The 22,039-nt window shown below is 45.9% G+C and overlaps 1 protein-coding gene across 1 annotated transcript in view; it reads right to left on the bottom strand.

Moving 5' to 3' along the window:
* Nucleotides 1–1,962: 1,962 nt before the first annotated feature.
* The window catches only part of LOC124024150 (C-myc promoter-binding protein-like), a gene marked incomplete at its 3' end in the record, with an annotated part of 100,696 nt that continues 80,619 nt past the window's right edge, over nucleotides 1,963–22,039 (bottom strand). The window contains 10 exon segments of the mRNA XM_046338147.1: nucleotides 1,963–2,223; nucleotides 2,669–2,849; nucleotides 7,949–8,116; nucleotides 8,897–9,072; nucleotides 9,324–9,406; nucleotides 10,806–11,022; nucleotides 11,237–12,089; nucleotides 19,011–19,257; nucleotides 20,285–20,416; nucleotides 21,964–22,039. The exon segment at nucleotides 21,964–22,039 is cut by the window's right edge and continues 83 nt beyond it. Of these exon segments, the coding sequence (XP_046194103.1) occupies nucleotides 1,963–2,223; nucleotides 2,669–2,849; nucleotides 7,949–8,116; nucleotides 8,897–9,072; nucleotides 9,324–9,406; nucleotides 10,806–11,022; nucleotides 11,237–12,089; nucleotides 19,011–19,257; nucleotides 20,285–20,416; nucleotides 21,964–22,039 (2,394 nt within the window).

Raw genomic sequence — 22,039 nt, 5'->3', positions numbered from 1 at the left:
GGTGTATAGACAGGGAATAAGGGGTGAGATAGACAGGGAATAAGGGGTGAGGTGTATAGACAGGGAATAAGGGGTGAGATGGGGGTGAGGTGTATAGACAGGGAATAAGGGGTGAGATGGGGGTGAGGTGTATAGACAGGGAATAAGGGGTGAGATGGGGGTATGTATAGACAGGGAATAAGGGGTGAGATGTATAGACAGGGAATAAGGGGTGAGATGTATAGACAGGGAATAAGGGAGATGTATAGACAGGGAATAAGGGGTGAGATGTATAGACAGGGAATAAGGGGTGAGATGTATAGACAGGGAATAAGGGGTGAGGTGTGGAGACAGGGAATAAGGGGTGAGGCGTATAGACAGGGAATAAGGGGTGAGGCATATAGACAGGGAATAAGGGGTGAGGTATATAGACAGGGAATAAGGGGTGAGGTATATAGACAGGGAATAAGGGGTGAGGTGTATAGACAGGGAATAAGGGGTGAGGTGTATAGACAGGGAATAAGGGGTGAGGTGTATAGACAGGGAATAAGGGGTGAGGTGTATCGACAGGGAATAAGGGGTGAGGTGTATCGACAGGGAATAAGGGGTGAGGTGTATAGACAGGGAATAAGGGGTGAGGTGTTTAGACGGGGAATAAGGGGTGAGATGGGGGTGAGGTGTATAGACAGGGAATAAGGGGTGAGGTGTATCGACAGGGAATAAGGGGTGAGGTGTATCGACAGGGAATAAGGGGTGAGGTGTATAGACAGGGAATAAGGGGTGAGGTGTTTAGACGGGGAATAAGGGGTGAGATGGGGGTGAGGTGTATAGACAGGGAATAAGGGGTGAGGTGTGTAGACAGGGAATAAGGGGTGAGGTGTATAGACAGGGAATAAGGGAATGTAACAGGGAATAAGGGGTGAGGTGTATAGACAGGGAATAAGGGGTGAGATGTATCGACAGGGAATAAGGGGTGAGGTGTATAGACAGGGAATAAGGGGTGAGATGTATAGACAGGGAATAAGGGGTGAGATGGGGGTGAGGTGTATAGACAGGGAATAAGGGGTGAGATGGGGGTGAGGTGTATAGACAGGGAATAAGGGGTGAGGTATATAGAAAGGGAATAAGGGGTGAGATGTATAGACAGGGAATAAGGGGTGAGATGTATAGACAGGGAATAAGGGGTGAGATGTATAGACAGGGAATAAGGGGTGAGATGTATAGACAGGGAATAAGGGGTGAGATGTATAGACAGGGAATAAGGGGTGAGATGTATAGACAGGGAATAAGGGGTGAGATGTATAGACAGGGAATAAGGGGTGAGATGGGGGTGAGGTGTATAGACAGGGAATAAGGGGTGAGATGGGGGTGAGGTGTATAGACAGGGAATAAGGGGTGAGATGGGGGTGAGGTGTATAGACAGGGAATAAGGGGTGAGGTATATAGAAAGGGAATAAGGGGTGAGATGTATAGACAGGGAATAAGGGGTGAGATGTATAGACAGGGAATAAGGGGTGAGATGTATAGACAGGGAATAAGGGGTGAGATGTATAGACAGGGAATAAGGGGTGAGATGTATAGACAGGGAATAAGGGGTGAGATGTATAGACAGGGAATAAGGGGTGAGGTGTGGAGACAGGGAATAAGGGGTGAGGCGTATAGACAGGGAATAAGGGGTGAGGCATATAGACAGGGAATAAGGGGTGAGGTATATAGACAGGGAATAAGGGGTGAGGTATATAGACAGGGAATAAGGGGTGAGATATATAGACAGGGAATAAGGGGTGAGATGGGGATGAGGTGTATAGACAGGGAATAAGGGGTGAGATATATAGATAGGGAATAAGGGGTGAGGTATATAGACAGGGAATAAGGGGTGAGATGGGGGTGAGGTGTATAGACAGGGAATAAGGGGTGAGATGTATAGACAGGGAATAAGGTGTGAGGTATATAGACAGGGAATGTATAGACAGTGTTCCCTACCGTAGATCCCCTGTTACAGTGCTCTGAGGTCAGTATGAGTCCAGGCAGGTTGCTGGGCAGGTCCAGACGTCTGAAGGACCAAACCAGGTTCCAGTAGATGATAGGATGGTGGTCCACCACGGCTGACACTGTGATAACAGGGTCTCCCTCGTTCTCCAGCAGGGACTCCAGCTCCTTCCACAGCACCAGGGGACTCAGGTAGGGTACTGTGACTGGTTCTGGGTGGTGGAGACGCCACTCCATATCAACACTCAGGGGGTCCTGGTGGGGTTAAGGGTCAGGGGTTAAAGTTGAGAAGTTAGGGGTTAAAGTTGAGAAGTTAGCGGTCAGGGGTTAAAGTTGAAAAGTTAGGGGTTAAAGTTGAGAAGTTGGGGTTAAAGTTGAGAAGTTGGGGTTAAAGTTGAGAAGTTGGGGTTAAAGTTGAGAAGTTGGGGTTAAAGTTGAGAAATTGGGGTTAAAGTTGAGAAGTTGGGGTTAAAGTTGAGGAGTTGGGGTTAAAGTTGAGGAGTTAGGGTTAAAGTTGAGGAGTTAGGGTTAAAGTTGAGGAGTTAGGGTTAAAGTTGAGAAGTTAGGGGTTAAAGTTGAGAAGTTAGGGGTTAAAGTTGAGAAGTTAGGGTTAAAGTTGAGAAGTTAGGGGTTAAAGTTGAGAAGTTAGGGTGTGTGTGTGTGAACACAGTATTATGTGTGTTTTGGGGGTCTGTCTCACGCTGGCTTCGTTGAGCCGGCTGGGCAGGCTGCCTGAAGTGGGTACATTGTGGTTGAGTCGAGTTGGTTCCTCCATGGGGTCAAAGGCACTGACACTCCGCACCATAGCTGACCCCGGGGACAGGGCCCCCTGACGCCGCTCTGTAGGGATCTCTATACACTGGGCCCTGGACGACGACAGCCTGGGGACGGACGGACGGACACACACACAGATCAGTGTTAGGACCAGGAGGAGCTCCTGTTTTCCGTTGCAGATAGTATCAGCAGTCGGCTCCTTCAAACACATTCTCTAATGAGATGTAATCATGTAATCCAACAGAATCCCAAATGAGGAGAGAGAGAGGACACTACCACTATATTAATACTGACTAATAATCTGAGGTCACTAACAGGGAGAGAGGACACTACCACTATACTAATACTGACTAATAATCTGAGGTCACTGACAGAGAGAGAGGACACTACCACTATACTAATACTGACTAATAATCTCAGGTCACTGACAGAGAGAGGACACTACCACTATACTAATACTGACTAATAATCTGAGGTCACTGACAGAGAGAGAGGACACTACCACTATATTAATACTGACTAATAATCTGAGGTCACTAACAGGGAGAGAGGACACTACCACTATACTAATACTGACTAATAATCTGAGGTCACTGACAGAGAGAGAGGACACTACCACTATACTAATACTGACTAATAATCTCAGGTCACTGACAGAGAGAGGACACTACCACTATACTAATACTGACTAATAATCTGAGGTCACTGACAGAGAGAGAGGACACTACCACTATACTAATACTGACTAATAATCTCAGGTCACTGACAGAGAGAGGACACTACCACTATACTAATACTGACTAATAATCTGAGGTCACTGACAGAGAGAGAGGACACTACCACTATACTAATACTGACTAATAATCTCAGGTCACTGACAGAGAGAGAGGACACTACCACTATACTAATACTGACTAATAATCTGAGGAAACTAACAGAGAGAGAGGACACTACCACTATACTAATACTGACTAATAATCTGAGGTCACTGACAGAGAGAGAGGACACTACCACTATACTAACACTGACTAATAATCTCAGGTCACTGACAGAGAGAGAGGACACTACCACTATACTAATACTGACTAATAATCTGAGGTCACTGACAGAGAGAGAGGACACTACCACTATACTAATACTGACTAATAATCTCAGGAAACTAACAGAGAGAGGACACTACCACTATACTAATACTGACTAATAATCTGAGGTCACTGACAGAGAGAGAGGACACTACCACTATACTAATACTGACTAATAATCTGAGGTCACTGACAGAGAGAGAGGACACTACCACTATACTAATACTGACTAATAATCTCAGGAAACTAACAGAGAGAGAGGACACTACCACTATACTAATACTGACTAATAATCTCAGGAAACTAACAGAGAGAGAGGACACTACCACTATACTAATACTGACTAATAATCTCAGGAAACTAACAGAGAGAGAGGACACTACCACTATACTAATACTGACTAATAATCTGAGGTCACTGACAGAGAGAGAGGACACTACCACTATACTAATACTGACTAATAATCTGAGGTCACTGACAGAGAGAGAGGACACTACCACTATACTAATACTGACTAATAGTCTCAGGAAACTAACAGAGAGAGGACACTACCACTATACTAATACTGACTAATAATCTGAGGTCACTGACAGAGAGAGAGGACACTACCACTATACTAATACTGACTAATAATCTGAGGTCACTGACAGAGAGAGAGGACACTACCACTATACTAATACTGACTAATAATCTGAGGTCACTGACAGAGAGAGAGGACACTACCACTATATTAATACTGACTAATAATCTGAGGTCACTAACAGGGAGAGAGGACACTACCACTATATTAATACTGACTAATAATCTCAGGTCACTAACAGAGAGAGAGGACACTACCACTATACTAATACTGACTAATAATCTCAGGTCACTGACAGAGAGAGGACACTACCACTATACTAATACTGACTAATAATCTCAGGAAACTAACAGAGAGAGGACACTACCATTATACTAATACTGACTAATAATCTCAGGTCACTAACAGAGAGAGAGGACACTACCACTATACTAATACTGACTAATAATCTCAGGAAACTAACAGGGAGAGAGGACACTACTACTATACTAATACTGACTAATAATCTCAGGTCACTAACAGAGAGAGAGGACACTACCACTATACTAATACTGACTAATAATCTCAGGTCACTAACAGAGAGAGAGGACACTACTACTATACTAATACTGACTAATAATCTCAGGAAACTAACAGGGAGAGGACACTACTACTATACTAATACTGACTAATAATCTCAGGAAACTAACAGGGAGAGAGGACACTACCACTATACTAATACTGACTAATAATCTCAGGAAACTAACAGAGAGAGAGGACACTACCACTATACTAATACTGACTAATAATCTCAGGTCACTGACAGGGAGAGAGGACACTACCACTATACTAATACTGACTAATAATCTCAGGTCACTAACAGAGAGAGAGGACACTACCACTATACTAATACTGACTAATAATCTCAGGTCACTGACAGGGAGAGAGGACACTACCACTATACTAATACTGACTAATAATCTCAGGTCACTGACAGAGAGAGGACACTACCACTATACTAATACTGACTAATAATCTCAGGAAACTAACAGAGAGAGGACACTACCATTATACTAATACTGACTAATAATCTCAGGTCACTAACAGAGAGAGAGGACACTACCACTATACTAATACTGACTAATAATCTCAGGTCACTGACAGGGAGAGAGGACACTACCACTATACTAATACTGACTAATAATCTCAGGTCACTGACAGAGAGAGGACACTACCACTATACTAATACTGACTAATAATCTCAGGAAACTAACAGAGAGAGGACACTACCACTATACTAATACTGACTAATAATCTCAGGTCACTAACAGAGAGAGGACACTACCACTATACTAATACTGACTAATAATCTCAGGTCACTGACAGAGAGAGAGAGAGGACACTACTACTATACTAATACTGACTAATAATCTCAGGAAACTAACAGAGAGAGAGGACACTACCACTATACTAATACTGACTAATAGTCTCAGGTCACTAACAGAGAGAGAGGACACTACCACTATACTAATACTGACTAATAGTCTCAGGTCACTAACAGAGAGAGAGGACACTACCACTATACTAATACTGACTAATAATCTCAGGAAACTAACAGAGAGAGAGGACACTACCACTATACTAATACTGACTAATAATCTCAGGAAACTAACAGAGAGGACACTACCACTATACTAATACTGACTAATAATCTCAGGAAACTAACAGAGAGAGAGGACACTACCACTATACTAATACTGACTAATAATCTCAGGAAACTAACAGGGAGAGAGGACACTACCACTATACTAATACTGACTAATAATCTCAGGAAACTAACAGAGAGAGAGAGGACACTACCACTATACTAATACTGACTAATAATCTCAGGAAACTAACAGACAGAGGACACTACCACTATACTAACACTGACTAATAATCTCAGGAAACTAACAGAGAGAGAGGACACTACCACTATACTAATACTGACTAATAATCTCAGGAAACTAACAGAGAGAGAGGACACTACCACTATACTAATACTGACTAATAATCTCAGGAAACTAACAGAGAGAGAGGACACTACCACTATACTAATACTGACTAATAATCTCAGGAAACTAAATGGCTAGGGGTGGCAGCCTAGGGGTGGTAGGCTAGGGGTGGTAGACTAGGGGTAGTAGACTCGGGGTAGTAGACTAGGGGTGGTAGGCTAGGGGTGGTAGACTAGGGGTGGTAGACTAGGGGTGGTAGACTAGGGGTGGTAGACTAGGGGTGGTAGGCTAGGGGTGGTAGGCTAGGGGTAGTAGGATAGGGGTGGTAGACTAGGGGTGGTAGACTAGGGGTGGTAGACAAGGGGTGGTAGACAAGGGGTGGTAGGATAGGGGTGGTAGGATAGGGGTGGTAGGATAGGGGTGGTAGGATAGGGTTTATCTGAGAGGATGGTGGTGGGACAGGGGTTGGTGCGTAGTGTGTAAGTGTGTAGTGTTTTAGTGTGTAGTGTTTTAGTGTGTAGTGTTTTAGTGTGTAGTGTATAGTGTGTAGTGTATAGTGTGTAGTGTTTTAGTGTGTGTTTTAGTGTGTAGTGTTTTAGTGTGTAGTGTATAGTGTGTAGTGTATAGTGTGTAGTGTTTTAGTGTATAGTGTTTTAGTGTGTAGTGTTTTAGTGTGTAGTGTTTTAGTGTGTAGTGTTTTAGTGTTTAGTGTTTTAGTGTGTAGTGTTTTAGTGTGTAGTGTTTTAGTGCGTAGTGTTTTAGTGCGTAGTGTTTTAGTGCGTAGTGTTTTAGTGCGTAGTGTTTTAGTGCGTAGTGTTTTAGTGTGTAGTGCGTTTTGTATAGTGTGTAGTGTTTTAGTGTGTAGTGTTTTAGTGCGTAGTGTTTTAGTGCGTAGTGTGTAGTGTTTAGTGTGTAGTGTTTAGTGCGTAGTGTTTAGTGTGTAGTGTTTTAGTGTGTAGTGTATAGTGTTTAGTGTTTTAGTGTGTAGTGTTTTAGTGCGTAGTGTTTTAGTGTGTAGTGTATAGTGTTTAGTGTTTTAGTGTGTAGTGTTTTAGTGCGTAGTGTATAGTGCGTAGTGTTTTAGTGTGTAGTGTTTAGTGTATAGTGTTTAGTGTTTTAGTGTGTAGTGTTTTAGTGTGTAGTGTTTTAGTGTGTAGTGTTTAGTGTGTAGTGTTTTAGTGTGTAGTGTTTTAGTGCGTAGTGTTTTAGTGCGTAGTGTTTTAGTGCGTAGTGTTTTAGTGTGTAGTGTTTAGTGTTTTAGTGTGTAGTGTTTTAGTGTGTAGTGTTTAGTGTGTAGTGTTTAGTGTGTAGTGTTTAGTGTGTAGTGTTTTAGTGTGTAGTGTTGTAGTGTTTTAGTGCGTAGTGTGTATGTGCGTTGTGTATAGTGTGTAGTGTGTAGTGTTTTAGTGTGTAGTGTTTTAGTGTGTAGTGTTTTAGTGCGTAGTGTTTTAGTGCGTAGTGTTTTAGTGCGTAGTGTTGTAGTGTGTAGTGTTTTAGTGTGTAGTGCGTAGTGTTTTAGTGTGTAGTGCGTAGTGTTTAGTGCGTAGTGCGTAGTGTATAGTGCAGTGTACCTGCTGTTACCAGGGCAGCCCTCTACAGTGATCCTGGGTGAGAGAGGAGACAGGACAGTAGTGGGACAGGGAGTGGACAGAGTGGACGTCCCGGTGTCCAGACCGGTGGACACAGAGTAGGACGATGACACAGCCTCCTCCGCTGACGGACTGCTCTTCAGGTAGAACCTGAGGATGAGAGGAGGAGAGGAGGAGTGGAGGAGAGGAGGTGAGGAGGAGAGGATGAGAGGAGAGGATGAGAGGAGGAGAGGAGGAGTGGAGTTGTGGAGGAGAGGAGGAGAGGAGAGGAGGAGAGGATGAGAGGATGAGAGGATGAGAGGAGGAGAGGAGGTGTGGAGGAGAGGAGGTGAGGAGGAGTGGAGGAGAGGAGGTGAGGAGGAGTGGAGGAGAGGAGGTGAGGAGGAGTGGAGGAGAGGAGAGGAGGTGAGGAGGTGAGGAGGAGTGGAGGAGAGGAGGAGAGGAGGTGAGGAGGAGAGGAGGAGTGGAGGTGAGGAGGAGTGGAGGTGAGGAGGAGTGGAGGAGAGGAGGTGAGGAGGTGAGGAGGAGTAGAGGAGAGGAGGTGTGATATCAGGGGAACAGGGGAGGTGTTGCATGTCTGTGTGTATATCTAGTGTACCTCCGAGGTCCTCCCAGGTCTCTGATCTCTACATTAAGGAAGGGGAGGAAGGTGTTGCATGTCTGTGTGTATATCTAGTGTACCTCCCAGGTCCTCCCAGGTCTCTGATCTCTACATTAAGGAAGGGGAGGAAGGTGTTGCATGTCTGTGTGTATATCTAGTGTACCTCCCAGGTCCTCTCAGGTCTCTGATCTCTACATTAAGGAAGGGGAGGAAGGTGTTGCATGTCTGTGTGTATATCTAGTGTACCTCCCAGATCCTCTCAGGTCTCTGATCTCTACATTAAGGAAGGGGAGGAAGGTGTTGCATGTCTGTGTGTATATCTAGTGTACCTCCCAGGTCCTCTCAGGTCTCTGATCTCTACATTAAGGAAGGGGAGGAAGGTGTTCCCACAGAAGGGACAGGTGGTGTTGAGGTTGGAGTCGTCAGCCGTCCATCCTGCCATGATCTCCTCGTCATACACCAGACCGTCACACGTCTTACAGCGAGAACAGCTGGAGATCAACAGCTGGAAACACACACAGCAGAGCCAAGATGGACGTTAGGTCAATCAGGGGTCGGCACAAAATGGCAGAGACCCCCCCTTGGCCTGGATGTATGAATGAGAAGAGTCCTTGGTCCCTTTGTCTCGCATGTCATTGATACTTGATTGAACGTTCTATCTGAAAATCAAAGCTATCTGTAGTGTTGGCTTCGTTTCAATGTTCCTGTGAGTTGTTCCGGTTTAGTTTGAGAGGTCTGTACGTGTGGTGTCCTCACCTCCATGGCGTGGTTCTGGAAGACGCTGGTATTGCTGGTGTAGCGAGACGAGCCCAGATCAGAGCAGTCTGGGGGAGGAAAGCCTGGAGGAGAGACAGGACACAACCGGGAGAAGGAGCACACCATCATCCATGAACATCTGCTATCATTGGTGTCAGCAGTGAACAGTCTCTGATGGCTCGCCGTTAGCGAAGCGCTAACTCAGGGCAGGAGTGCCAGTGCACTACTTGCACACTGGATGCTAATGAGACAGGAGAAGGGCAGAGGGTCTGAGTAGCATGATTGAAGAGCTCCAATCAGACTTCACCTCAAGCCCCTCAACTGCACAAGGCATCGTCTGCTGGCCTAGTTTGGCAAGAGTCCTTTCTCCCTCCCCTACATCCTGTCTGATCCTAGCTCCACCCTCTCTCTCCTCCTCAGTGACAGGACAGTACCTGGTTGTCTGACCCTAGCTCTCCCTCTCTCTCTCTCCTCCTCAGTGACAGGACAGTACCTGGTTGTCTGACCCTAGCTCTCCCTCTCTCTCTCTCCTCCTCAGTGACAGGTCAGTACCTGGTTGTCTGATCCTAGCTCCTCCCCCTCTCTCCTCCTCAGTGACAGGACAGTACCTGGTTGTCTGATCCTAGCTCCACCCTCTCTCTCTCCTCCTCAGTGACAGGACAGTACCTGGTTGTCTGATCCTAGCTCCTCCCCCTCTCTCCTCCTCAGTGACAGGACAGTACCTGGTTGTCTGATCCTAGCTCCACCCTCTCTCTCTTCCTCGGTGACAGGACAGTACCTGGTTGTCTGATCCTAGCTCCTCCCCCCCTCTCTCTCGTCCTTAGTGACAGGACAGTACCTGGTTGTCTGACCCTAGCTCCTCCCTCTCTCTCTCCTCCTCAGTGACAGGTCAGTACCTGGTTGTCTGATCCTAGCTCCTCCCCCTCTCTCCTCCTCAGTGACAGGACAGTACCTGGTTGTCTTATCCTAGCTCCTCCCCCTCTCTCTCTCCTCCTCAGTGACAGGACAGTACCTGGTTGTCTGATCCTAGCTCCTCCCTCTCTCTCTCCTCCTCAGTGAGACAGGACAGTACCTGGTTGTCTGATCCTAGCTCCTCCCTCTCTCTCTTCTCCTCAATGACAGGACAGCACCTGGTTGTCTGATCCTAGCTCCTCCCTCTCTCTCTTCTCCTCAATGACAGGACAGTACCTGGTTGTCTGATCCTAGCTCCTCCCTCTCTCTCCTCGCCAGTGACAGGGCAGTACCTGGTTGTCTGATCCTAGCTCCTCCCCCTCTCTCTCTCCTCCTCAGTGACAGGACAGTACCTGGTTGTCTGATCCTAGCTCCTCCCCCCCTCTCTCCTCCTCAGTGACAGGACAGCACCTGGTTGTCTGACCCTAGCTCCTCCCTCTCTCTCCTCCTCAGTGACAGGACAGTACCTGGTTGTCTGATCCTAGCTCCTCCCCCTCTCTCCTCCTCAGTGACAGGGCAGAAATATGTTACCTGTCTGTCTGTGTGTGGAACTGTCCAGTCTGCTCCTCAGGGGACTGCGTCTGGATGGGCTTCTCCTTGGGCTCCTACGGGGCCCGGGGCCATTTCTCTGAGGGGAGGTGATGGAGCCGTCTGGGTCCCCCAGGCCCTCCTCATCCACATCCAACAGGGAGGAGCAGTCGGGGTCCATGCCCAAAGAGGACACACTCAGACGGTCACAGTTACCATCCTGGAGGGGGTGGACAATGGAGGTTCAGGAACAAAATAAATGTTGCTGTAATGTGTTTGAGAATCTGAGAGGCTGCATTTAGGTAGTGGGATGTGGACAAGACATTTTGATTCGTGTCACACAGTATTACGAAATATCTTACGGCATTCAGAAATGTGTTATTTTGACTGACGCACCAGTAGAACACCCTCCATTGACAAACCGCTGAGCGTACCTTGGTGGGCACGGTGTAGGAGGTGGCCAGGCGAGAGTACCACCGGCTAGCCTTCTCTGCCACACCTTTCCCTGCCGAGAACATGCTGCTCTTCAACACATCCAGGGTGGGGGTGAGGAGCTGGTCCAGGGCGAAGGAGGAGGAGGACAGAGACGGGGACAGCAAACCCAGGTCCCGGTCTCTCTCCCTCTCCCGGTAGGGGCTGGGCTGTGGGCTGGGGGTGGAGCGGGGACAGGGGGGTGAGGACCAGAGCCTCTGTCTGGCAGGCTGGGAGGGCGAGGGGGAGTTGTAGGTCCTGGAGCGAGGTAATCCTCCTGTCCTGAGAGGGGAGGTATGGGGGAGACTGGCCCGTCGAGGGGTGGTGATAAGTGGGGGAGGAGGGTGGAGGAACAGGGGGCTGGAGGGGTCCTGGAGGTCCAAACTGGGTGTCCGGCTGTTCAGAGGAGAACCCATATGGTTCATGTACATCTCTATCTCCCTCGCCAGGTGGTCCTGGCGCCGGCCCGTAGGGGTCGCGACCCCATCCATCTCTACTTCCAGGTCGTCCTCTCTGTCTCCCTGGGACTTGGACTCGGCCGCCAGGAGGGACAGCGGGTCGAAGCCTGTCTCGATCCCCGTTCGTTTAACGGTGCCCCGCGAGGCTGAGGCCACACCCACACCGCCATAGCTGGCGCTGCGTTCCACCGTCCTCTTCCGTGATTGGCTGGTTTTAGCAACGCTCTCTGTGGTTGGTCCGTCCAGATCTAGGTCCTCCAGATCAAAGATGGCGTCTGTATTATTCTTGTCATTCTTGTCCTCGTCACTCCAGTCCCTCTCCTCTCCGTCTTCAGGGCTGTCTCTACGTCTGCAGCGCCTGATGGAGAAATTAATAGATCAGATTTGAAAAAAATAGCTAAAAATACCTTTTGATATTCATAATTTACTGATCCAAAAGGGGATATTTACTTTCAGAAGCAGAAACATAAACAACAGAGAGGAGAACAGATCTATGACCTCCCTCTCCCTCTATGAATACAGGTTACTCTCCCTTTATTAATACAGGTTACTCTCCCTCTACCTTTATTAATACAGGTTACTCTCCCTCTCCCTTTATTAATGCAGGTTACTCTCCCTCTACCTTTATTCATACAGGTTACTCTCCCTTTATTAATACAGGCTACTCTCCCTCCCTCTGCCTTAATTAATACAGGTTACTCTCCCTCTCCCTTTATTAATACAGGTTACTCTCCCTCTGCCTTTATTAATACAGGTTACTCTCCCTTTATTAATACAGGTTACTCTCCCTCTCCCTCCCTCTGCCTTTATTAATACAGGTTACTCTGCCTCTACCTTTATTAATACAGGTTACTCTCCCTTTATTAATACAGGTTACACTGCCTCTACCTTTATTAATACAGGTTACTCTGCCTCTACCTTTATTAATACAGGTTACACTCCCTCTCCCTTTATTAATACAGGTTACTCTGCCTCTCCCTTTATTAATACAGGTTACTCTCCCTCTGCCTTTATTAATACAGGTTACTCTGCCTCTCCCTTTATTAATACAGGCTACTCTCCCTCTACCTTTATTAATACAGGCTACTCTCCCTCTGCCTTTATTAATACAGGTTACTCTCCCTCTCCCTCCCTCTGCCTTTAGTAATACAGGTTACTCTCCCTCTCCCTTTATTAATACAGGTTACTCTGCCTCTCCCTTTATTAATACAGGTTACTCTGCCTCTCCCTTTATTAATACAGGTTACTCTCCCTCTCCCTTTATTAATACAGGCTACTCTCCCTCTACCTATACAGGTTACTCTCCCTTTATTAATACAGGTCACACTCCCTCTCCCTTTATTAATACAAGTTACTCTCCCTCTGCCTTTATTAATACAGGCTACTCTCCCTCTGCCTTTATTAATACAGGCTACTCTCCCTTTATTAATACAGGTTACTCTCCCTCTCCCTTTATTAATACAGGTTACTCTGCCTCTCCCTTTATTAATACAGGTTACTCTCCCTCTCCCTTTATTAATACAGGCTACTCTCCCTCTACCTATACAGGTTACTCTCCCTTTATTAATACAGGTCACACTCCCTCTCCCTTTATTAATACAAGTTACTCTCCCTCTGCCTTTATTAATACAGGCTACTCTCCCTTTATTAATACAGGTTACTCTCCCTCTACCTTTATTAATACAGGCTACTCTCCCTTTATTAATACAGGTTATTCTCCCTTTATTAATACAGGTTACTCTCCCTTTATGAATACAGGTTACTCTCCCTCTACCTTTATTAATACAGGCTACTCTCCCTCTCCCTTTATTAATACAGGTTACTCTCCCTTTATTAATACAGGTTACTCTCCCTTTATTAATACAGGTTACTCTCCCTTTATTAATACAGGTTACTCTCCCTCTGCATTTATTAATACAGGCTACTCTCCCTTTATTAATACAGGTTACTCTCCCTCTCCCTCCCTCTGCCTTTATTAATACAGGTTACTCTCCCTCTACCTTTATTAATACAGGTTACTCTCCCTTTATTAATACAGGCTACTCTCCCTTTATTAATGCAGGTTACTCTCCCTCTACCTTTATTCATACAGGTTACTCTCCCTTTATTAATACAGGCTACTCTCCCTCCCTCTGCCTTAATTAATACAGGTTACTCTCCCTCTCCCTTTATTAATACAGGTTACTCTCCCTCTGCCTTTATTAATACAGGTTACACTCCCTCTCCCTTTATTAATACAGGTTACTCTCCCTTTATTAATACAGGTTACTCTCCCTCTCCCTCCCTCTGCCTTTATTAATACGGGTTACTCTGCCTCTACCTTTATTAATACAGGTTACACTCCCTCTCCCTTTATTAATACAGGTTACACTCCCTCTCCCTTTATTAATACAGGTTACTCTCCCTCTCCCTTTATTAATACAGGTTACTCTCCCTCTCCCTTTATTAATACAGGTTATCTCTCCCTTTATCAATACAGGTTACTCTGCCTCTCCCTTTATTAATACAGGTTACTCTCCCTCTCCCTTTATTAATACAGGTTATCTCTCCTTTTATTAATACAGGTTACTCTGCCTCTCCCTTTATTAATACAGGTTACTCTCCCTCTACCTTTATTAATACAGGTTACTCTCCCTCTCCCTCCCTCTCCCTTTATTAATACAGGTTACTCTCCCTCTGCCTTTATTATTACAGGTTACTCTCCCTCTCCCTTTATTAATACAGGTTACTCTCCCTCTACCTTTATTAATACAGGTTACTCTCCCTCTACCTTTATTAATACAGGCTACTCTCCCTCTACCTTTATTAATACAGGTTACTCTCCCTCTCCCTTTATTAATACAGGTTACTCTCCCTCTGCCTTTATTAATACAGGTTACTCTCCCTTTATTAATACAGGTTACTCTGCCTCTCCCTTTATTAATACAGGTTACTCTCCCTCTCCCTCCCTCTGCCTTTATTAATACAGGTTACTCTCCCTCTCCCTTTATTAATACAGGTTACTCTGCCTCTCCCTTTATTAATACAGGTTACTCTCCCTCTCCCTCCCTCTCCCTTTATTAATACAGGTTACTCTCCCTCTCCTCAGGTTACTCTCCCTCTACTTTATTAATCCTTTATTTATTATACAGGTTACTCTGCCTCTCCCTTTATTAATACAGGTTACTCTCCCTCTCCCTCCCTCTACCTTTATTAATACAGGTTACTCTCCCTCTCCCTTTATTAATACAGGTTACTCTCCCTCTGCCTTTATTAATACAGGTTACTCTCCCTCTGCCTTTATTAATACAGGTTACTCTCCTACCTTTATTACTACTCCCTTTATTAATACAGGTTACTCTCCCTCTTTATTAATACTTTATTAATACAGGTTACTCTCCCTCTCCTTTTATTAATACAGGTTACTCTCTGGTTACCTCTCCCTCTCCCTTTATTAATACAGGTTACTCTCCCTCTACCTTTATTATTAATACAGGTTACTCTGCCTCTACCTTTATTAATACAGGTTACTCTCCCTCTACCTTTATTACTACAGGTTACTCTGCCTCTACCTTTATTAATACAGGTTACTCTCCCTCTACCTTTATTACTACAGGTTACTCTCCCCTCTGCCTTTATTAATACAGGTTACTCTCCCTCTACCTTTATTAATACAGGTTACTCTCCCTCTCCCTTTATTAATACAGGTTACTCTCCCTCTTTTATTAATACAGGTTACTCTCCCTTTATTAATACAGGTTACTCTCCCTCTACCTTTATTATTACTACAGGTTACTCTGCCTCTACCTTTATTTATTATACAGGTTACTCTCCCTCTACCTTTATTAATACAGGTTACTCTCCCTCTACCTTTATTACTACAGGTTACTCTCCCTCTGCCTTTACCTTTATTATACAGGTTACTCTCCCTCTCCCTTTATTAATACAGGCTACTCTCCCTCTACCTTTATTAATACAGGTTACTCTCCCTCTCCCTTTATTAATACAGGTTACTCTCCCTCTCCCTTTATTAATACAGGTTACTCTCCCTCTACCTTTATTACTACAGGTTACTCTGCCTCTACCTTTATTACTACAGGTTACTCTCCCTCTACCTTTATTACTACAGGTTACTCTGCCTCTACCTTTATTAATACAGGTTACTCTCCCTCTCTTTATTACCTTTATTACTACAGGTTACTCTGCCTCTACCTTTATTACTACAGGTTACTCTGCCTTACTACAGGTTACTACCTTTATTACTACTTACTCTCCTCTACCTTTATTACTACAGGTTACTCTCCTCTACCTTTATTAATACAGGTTACCTTTATTTATTATACAGGTTACTCTCCCTCTACCTTTATTACTACAGGTTACTCTCCCTCCCTCCCTTTATTACTACAGGTTACTCTGCCTCTACCTTTATTAATACAGGTTACTCTCCCTCTACCTTTATTACTACAGGTTACTCTGCCTCTACCTTTATTACTACAGCCTCTACCTTTATTACTACAGGTTACTCTCCCTCCCTCTCCCTTTATTACTACAGGTTACTCTCCCTCTACCTTTATTACTACAGGTTACTCTCCCTCTACCTTTATTACTACAGGTTACTCTCCCTCTACCTTTATTACTACAGGTTACTCTGCCTCTACCTTTATTAATACAGGTTACTCTGCCTCTACCTTTATTACTACAGGTTACTCTCCCTCCCTCTCCCTTTATTACTACAGGTTACTCTCCCTCCCTCTCCCTTTATTACTACAGGTTACTCTGCCTCTACCTTTATTACTACAGGTTACTCTGCCTCTACCTTTATTAATACAGGTTACTCTCCCTCTACCTTTATTAATACAGGTTACTCTCCCTCTACCTTTATTACTACTACTACTCTCCCTCTACCTTTATTACTACAGGTTACTCTTCCTCTACCTTTATTACTACAGGTTACTCTGCCTCTACCTTTATTACTACAGGTTACTCTGCCTCTACCTTTATTACTACAGGTTACTCTCCCTCTACCTTAATTAATGCAGGTTACTCTCCCTCCCTCTCCCGTTATTACTACAGGTTACTCTCCCTCTACCTTTATTAATACAGGTTACTCTCCCTCTACCTTTATTAATACAGGTTACTCTGCCTCTACCTTTATTAATACAGGTTACTCTCCCTCTACCTTTATTACTACAGGTTACTCTGCCTCTACCTTTATTAATACAGGTTACTCTCCCTCTCCCTCCCTCTACCTTTATTAATACAGGTTACTCTGCCTCTACCTTTATTACTACTACTACTCTCCCTCTACCTTTATTAATACAGGTTACTCTGCCTCTACCTTTATTACTACAGGTTACTCTCCCTCTACCTTTATTAATACAGGTTACTCTCCCTCTACCTTTATTACTACTACTACTCCCTCCCTTTATTACTACCTTTATTAATACAGGTTACTCTCCCTCTACCTTTATTACTACAGGTTACTCTGCCTCTACCTTTATTACTACAGGTTTATTACTACAGGTTACTCCCTCTACCTTTATTACTCTACCTTTATTACTACAGGTTACTCTCCCTCTACCTTTATTACTACAGGTTACTCTCCCTCTACCTTTATTACTACAGGTTACTCTGCCTCTACCTTTATTAATACAGGTTACTCTGCCTCTACCTTTATTACTACAGGTTACTCTCCCTCCCTCTCCCTTTATTACTACAGGTTACTCTCCCTCCCTCTACCTTTATTACTACAGGTTACTCTGCCTCTACCTTTATTACTACAGGTTACTCTGCCTCTACCTTTATTACTACAGGTTACTCTCCCTCTACCTTTATTAATACAGGTTACTCTCCCTCTTTATTACCTTTATTATTACTACAGGTTACTCTCCCTCTACCTTTATTACTACAGGTTACTCTTCCTCTACCTTTATTACTACAGGTTACTCTGCCTCTACCTTTATTACTACAGGTTACTCTGCCTCTACCTTTATTACTACAGGTTACTCTTACCTTTATTACTACCTCTCCCTCTACCCTTTATTATTACTACAGGTTACTCTCCCTCCCTCTCCTTTATTACCAGGTTACTCTCCCTCCCTCTCCCTTTATTACTACAGGTTACTCTGCCTCTACCTTTATTACTACAGGTTACTCTGCCTCTACCTTTATTAATACAGGTTACTCTCCCTCTACCTTTATTACTACTACAGGTTACTCTGCCTTTATTACTCTACCTTTATTACTACTACTACTCTCCCTCTACCTTTATTACTACTACTACTCTGCCTCTACCTTTATTACTACAGGTTACTCTGCCTCTACCTTTATTACAGGTTACTCTCCTCTACCTTTATTACTACAGGTTACTCTCCCTCTACCTTTATTACTACAGGTTACTCTGCCTCTACCTTTATTACTACAGGTTACTCTCCCTCCTTTATTACCTTTATTATTACTACAGGTTACTCTCCCTCTACCTTTATTACTACAGGTTACTCTCCCTCTACCTTTATTACTACAGGTTACTCTCCCCTCTACCTTTATTACTACAGGTTACTCTCCCTCCCTCTGCCTTTATTACTACAGGTTACTCTCCCTCCAGGTTACTCTCCCTTTATTACTACAGGTTACTCTCCCTCTACCTTTATTACTACAGGTTACTCTCCCTCTCCCTTTATTACTACAGGTTACTACTTTTTATTACTACAGGTTACTCTGCCTCTACCTTTATTACTACAGGTTACTCTGCCTCTACCTTTATTACTACTACTACTCTCCCTCTACCTTTATTACTACAGGTTACTCTCCCTCTCCCTTTATTACTACAGGTTACTCTCCCTCCCTCTGCCTTTATTACTACAGGTTACTCTCCCTCTCCCTTTATTACTACAGGTTACTCTGCCTCTACCTTTATTACTACTACTACTCTCCCTCTACCTTTATTACTACTACTACTCTGCCTCTACCTTTATTAATACAGGTTACTCTCCCTCTACCTTTATTAATACAGGTTACTCTCCCTCTACCTTTATTACTACAGGTTACTCTGCCTCTACCTTTATTACTACAGGTTACTCTGCCTCTACCTTTATTACTACAGGTTACTCTGCCTCTCCCTCCCTCTCCCTTTATTACTACAGGTTACTCTCCCTCTACCTTTATTAATACAGGTTACTCTGCCTTTATTACTACAGGTTACTCTGCCTCTACCTTTATTACTACTACTACTCTCACTGAGATCAAATCTCTTTCAGAAGATGTCAGCGGGTCAGTAACGTTCCACATCAATGATGTTCACCTGGTTCTTCCCCCGGCTGCTCCAATCCCCTCTGACCCTCCCAGGACTAACGACCGCGGCCTGTTGGTCTGGCTGAAGCTGGTCCCCAGGAGGATCTTGGTGTCTGCCCCCAGGTTTTCTGCTATCCTGGCTGGGTCAGTCTCTCCCTGGTGCAGTCCCAGACCCAACACTGGAGTGCCACTGCTACCACTGCCAACCCTGTTGTCTCCACTCAGTCTGCACCCTCGCACACCCTGCCAGTCATGGCCTGGAGAGGGGAGAGGAGGTGAGAGGATAGAAGAGGAGAGGAGAAGAGGGGGGAGAAGGTGAGAGGAGAGGAGAAGAGGAGAGGAGAAGAGGGGGGAGAAGGTGAGAGGAGAGGAGGTGAGAGGAGGGGAGAAGAGGTGAAAGGAGGGGAGAAGAGAAGAGGTGAGAGGAGGGGAGAAGAGGTGAGAGGAGGGGAGAAGAGGTGAAAGGAGGGGAGAAGAGGGGAGAAGAGGGAGAGGAGGTGAGAAGAGGTGAGAAGAGGTGAGAGGAGGTGAGAGAAGAGGTGAAAGGAGGGGAGAAGAGGTGAAAGGAGGGGAGAAGAGGTGAAAGGAGGGGAGAAGAGGTGAAAGGAGGGGAGAAGAGGTGAAAGGAGGGGAGAAGAGGTGAAAGGAGGGGAGAAGAGGTGAGAGCAGAGGAGGGAGGGAGGAGAAGATAGGAGGGGAGAGGAGTTGAGAGGAGGCGAGAGGAGGAAGGAGGAGGGGAGAGGAGAAGATGAGGAAGGAGGAGGGGAGAGGAGAAGAGAGGAGGGGAGAGGAGAAGAGGATGAAGGAGGAGGGGAGAGGAGAAGAGAGGAGGAAGGAGGAGGGGAGACGAGAGGAGGAAGGAGGAGGGGAGACTTTTATCTCTATCTGTCATGGTCCTTTGAGCAGGAAAGAAACAATTCTCCTGAAACATGACATGTTCTACACAACATACAGTAAACTGAGTAAAGCATATCTACTATACAGTACAGATTGAGACATCACAACTAGACAATCAATACAAGTCTAAATCGCTAGGTGAGTTCTGATGGATAGTTACAACAGGCTCACAGCCATCACCTACCATCCAGTACAGATGTAGAGCCATATAAACAAGGCAGAATGTCAAGACAGACAGAACTAGACAGGAAATAGTTCTGGGTGATAGATACAGCTGACTCACATCCTCCAGCCCTGCACTACAGAGACATCCAATACATCATGGAAGACAGACAGACAGTAAACAGACAATAGATAGATCAGTTATGGATTATAGTCATGGCTCACCTCCTCCTCCACCACTACTCCCACTGCCACCTCCTTCCTCAAGGGCACTGAGATGTCTCCTCCTCAGACTGTTGGTCTCAACCACACCTACCTCATTCAGAGAGGAGCTCAACAGGAGACCTGCTACATGGTCTGGAGAGAGGAGGAGGGGGAAGAGACAGGGAGAGGGAGAGAAGACAGAGGAGAGGAGAAGGAGGTATGGAGTGAGGGAGGGAGAAGAGACAGGGAGAGGGAGAGAAGAGGGGGAGAGGGAGGTAGGGGGAGAGAAGAGAGAGGAGGGGGAGAGAAGAGAGAGGAGGGGGAGAGGGAGGTAGGGGGAGAGAAGAGAGAGGAGGGGGAGAGAAGAGAGAGGAGGGGGAGGGGAGGTAGGGGGAGGGGGGGTAGGGGGAGAGAAGAGAGAAGAGAGAGGAGGGGGGAGAGGGAGGTAGGGGGAGAGAAGAGAGGAGGGGGAGAGGGAGGTAGGGGGAGAGAAGAGAGAGGAGGGGGAGAGGGAGGTAGGGGGAGAGAAGAGAGAGGGGGGGAGAGAAGAGAGAGGAGGGGGAGAGGGAGGTAGGGGGAGAAGAGAGAGGGGGAGAGAAGAGAGAGGAGGGGGAGAGGGAGGGGAGGGGGAGAGAAGAGAGAGGAGGGGGAGAGGGAGGTAGGGGGAGAGAAGAGAGAGAGGAGAGGGATGGAAGAGACAGGGAGAGGGAGAGAAGAGAGAGGAGGGGGAGAGGGAGGTAGGGGAGAGAAGAGAGAGGAGGGGAGAGGGAGGTAGGGGGAGAGAAGAGAGGAGGGGAGAGGGAGGGAGGGGGAGAGAAGAGAGAGGAGAGGGATGGAAGAGACAGGGAGAGGGAGAGAAGAGAGAGGAGGGGGGAGAGGGAGGTAGGGGGAGAGAAGAGAGGAGGGGAGAGGGAGGGAGGGGGAGAGAAGAGAGAGGTGAGGGAGGGAGGGAGGGAGAAGAGACAGGGAGGGGGAGAGAAGAGAGAGGAGAGGGATGGAAGGAAGGAAGGGAGGGAGGGGAGGAATAGACAAACAGAACGACAGAGAGGGAGAGAAAGAGAGGGGGAGAGGGAGAGGGAGGGAGGGAGGCAGTGAGTGCCTTTACAGTCACTAATAGTTTGGTATTACATGGATCATGGCAGTCGGCAGTTTATGCTAAATTCATGTGAACACTTTCCTCTGTTTGTCTGAAATCGGCGTAAGGGAAAAATCTAATGTATGTACCTGTGCTGGTTGACCCCTTGGGCTCACAGGCTGCATCGTCATAGGGACAGTTAGTTCCAGGTATTTACCTGTGCTGGTTGACCCCTTGGGCTCACAGGCTACATCGTCATAGGGACAGTTAGTTCCAGGTATTTACCCGTGCTGGTTGACCCCTTGGGCTCACAGGCTGCATCGTCATAGGGACAGTTAGTTCCAGGTATTTACCTGTGCAGGTTGACCCCTTGGACTCACAGGCTGCATCGTCATAGGGACAGTTAGTTCCAGGTATTTACCTGTGCAGGTTGACCCCTTGGACTCACAGGCTACATCGTCATAGGGACAGTTAGTTCCAGGTATTTACCTGTGCAGGTTGACCCCTTGGACTCACAGGCTGCATCGTCATAGGGACAGTTAGTTCCAGGTATTTACCTGTGCAGGTTGACCCCTTGGACTCACAGGCTACATCGTCATAGGGACAGTTAGTTCCAGGTATGTACCTGTGCTGGTTGACCTCTTGGGCTCACAGGTTGCATCGTCATAGGGACAGTTGCCGCGGACGATGCCGGAATTATG

This window comes from Oncorhynchus gorbuscha, unplaced genomic scaffold, assembly GCF_021184085.1.
Source record: "Oncorhynchus gorbuscha isolate QuinsamMale2020 ecotype Even-year unplaced genomic scaffold, OgorEven_v1.0 Un_scaffold_1747, whole genome shotgun sequence".
Taxonomy (NCBI): Eukaryota; Metazoa; Chordata; class Actinopteri; order Salmoniformes; family Salmonidae; genus Oncorhynchus; species Oncorhynchus gorbuscha.
This window is presented reverse-complemented; position numbering and strand designations above follow the sequence as displayed.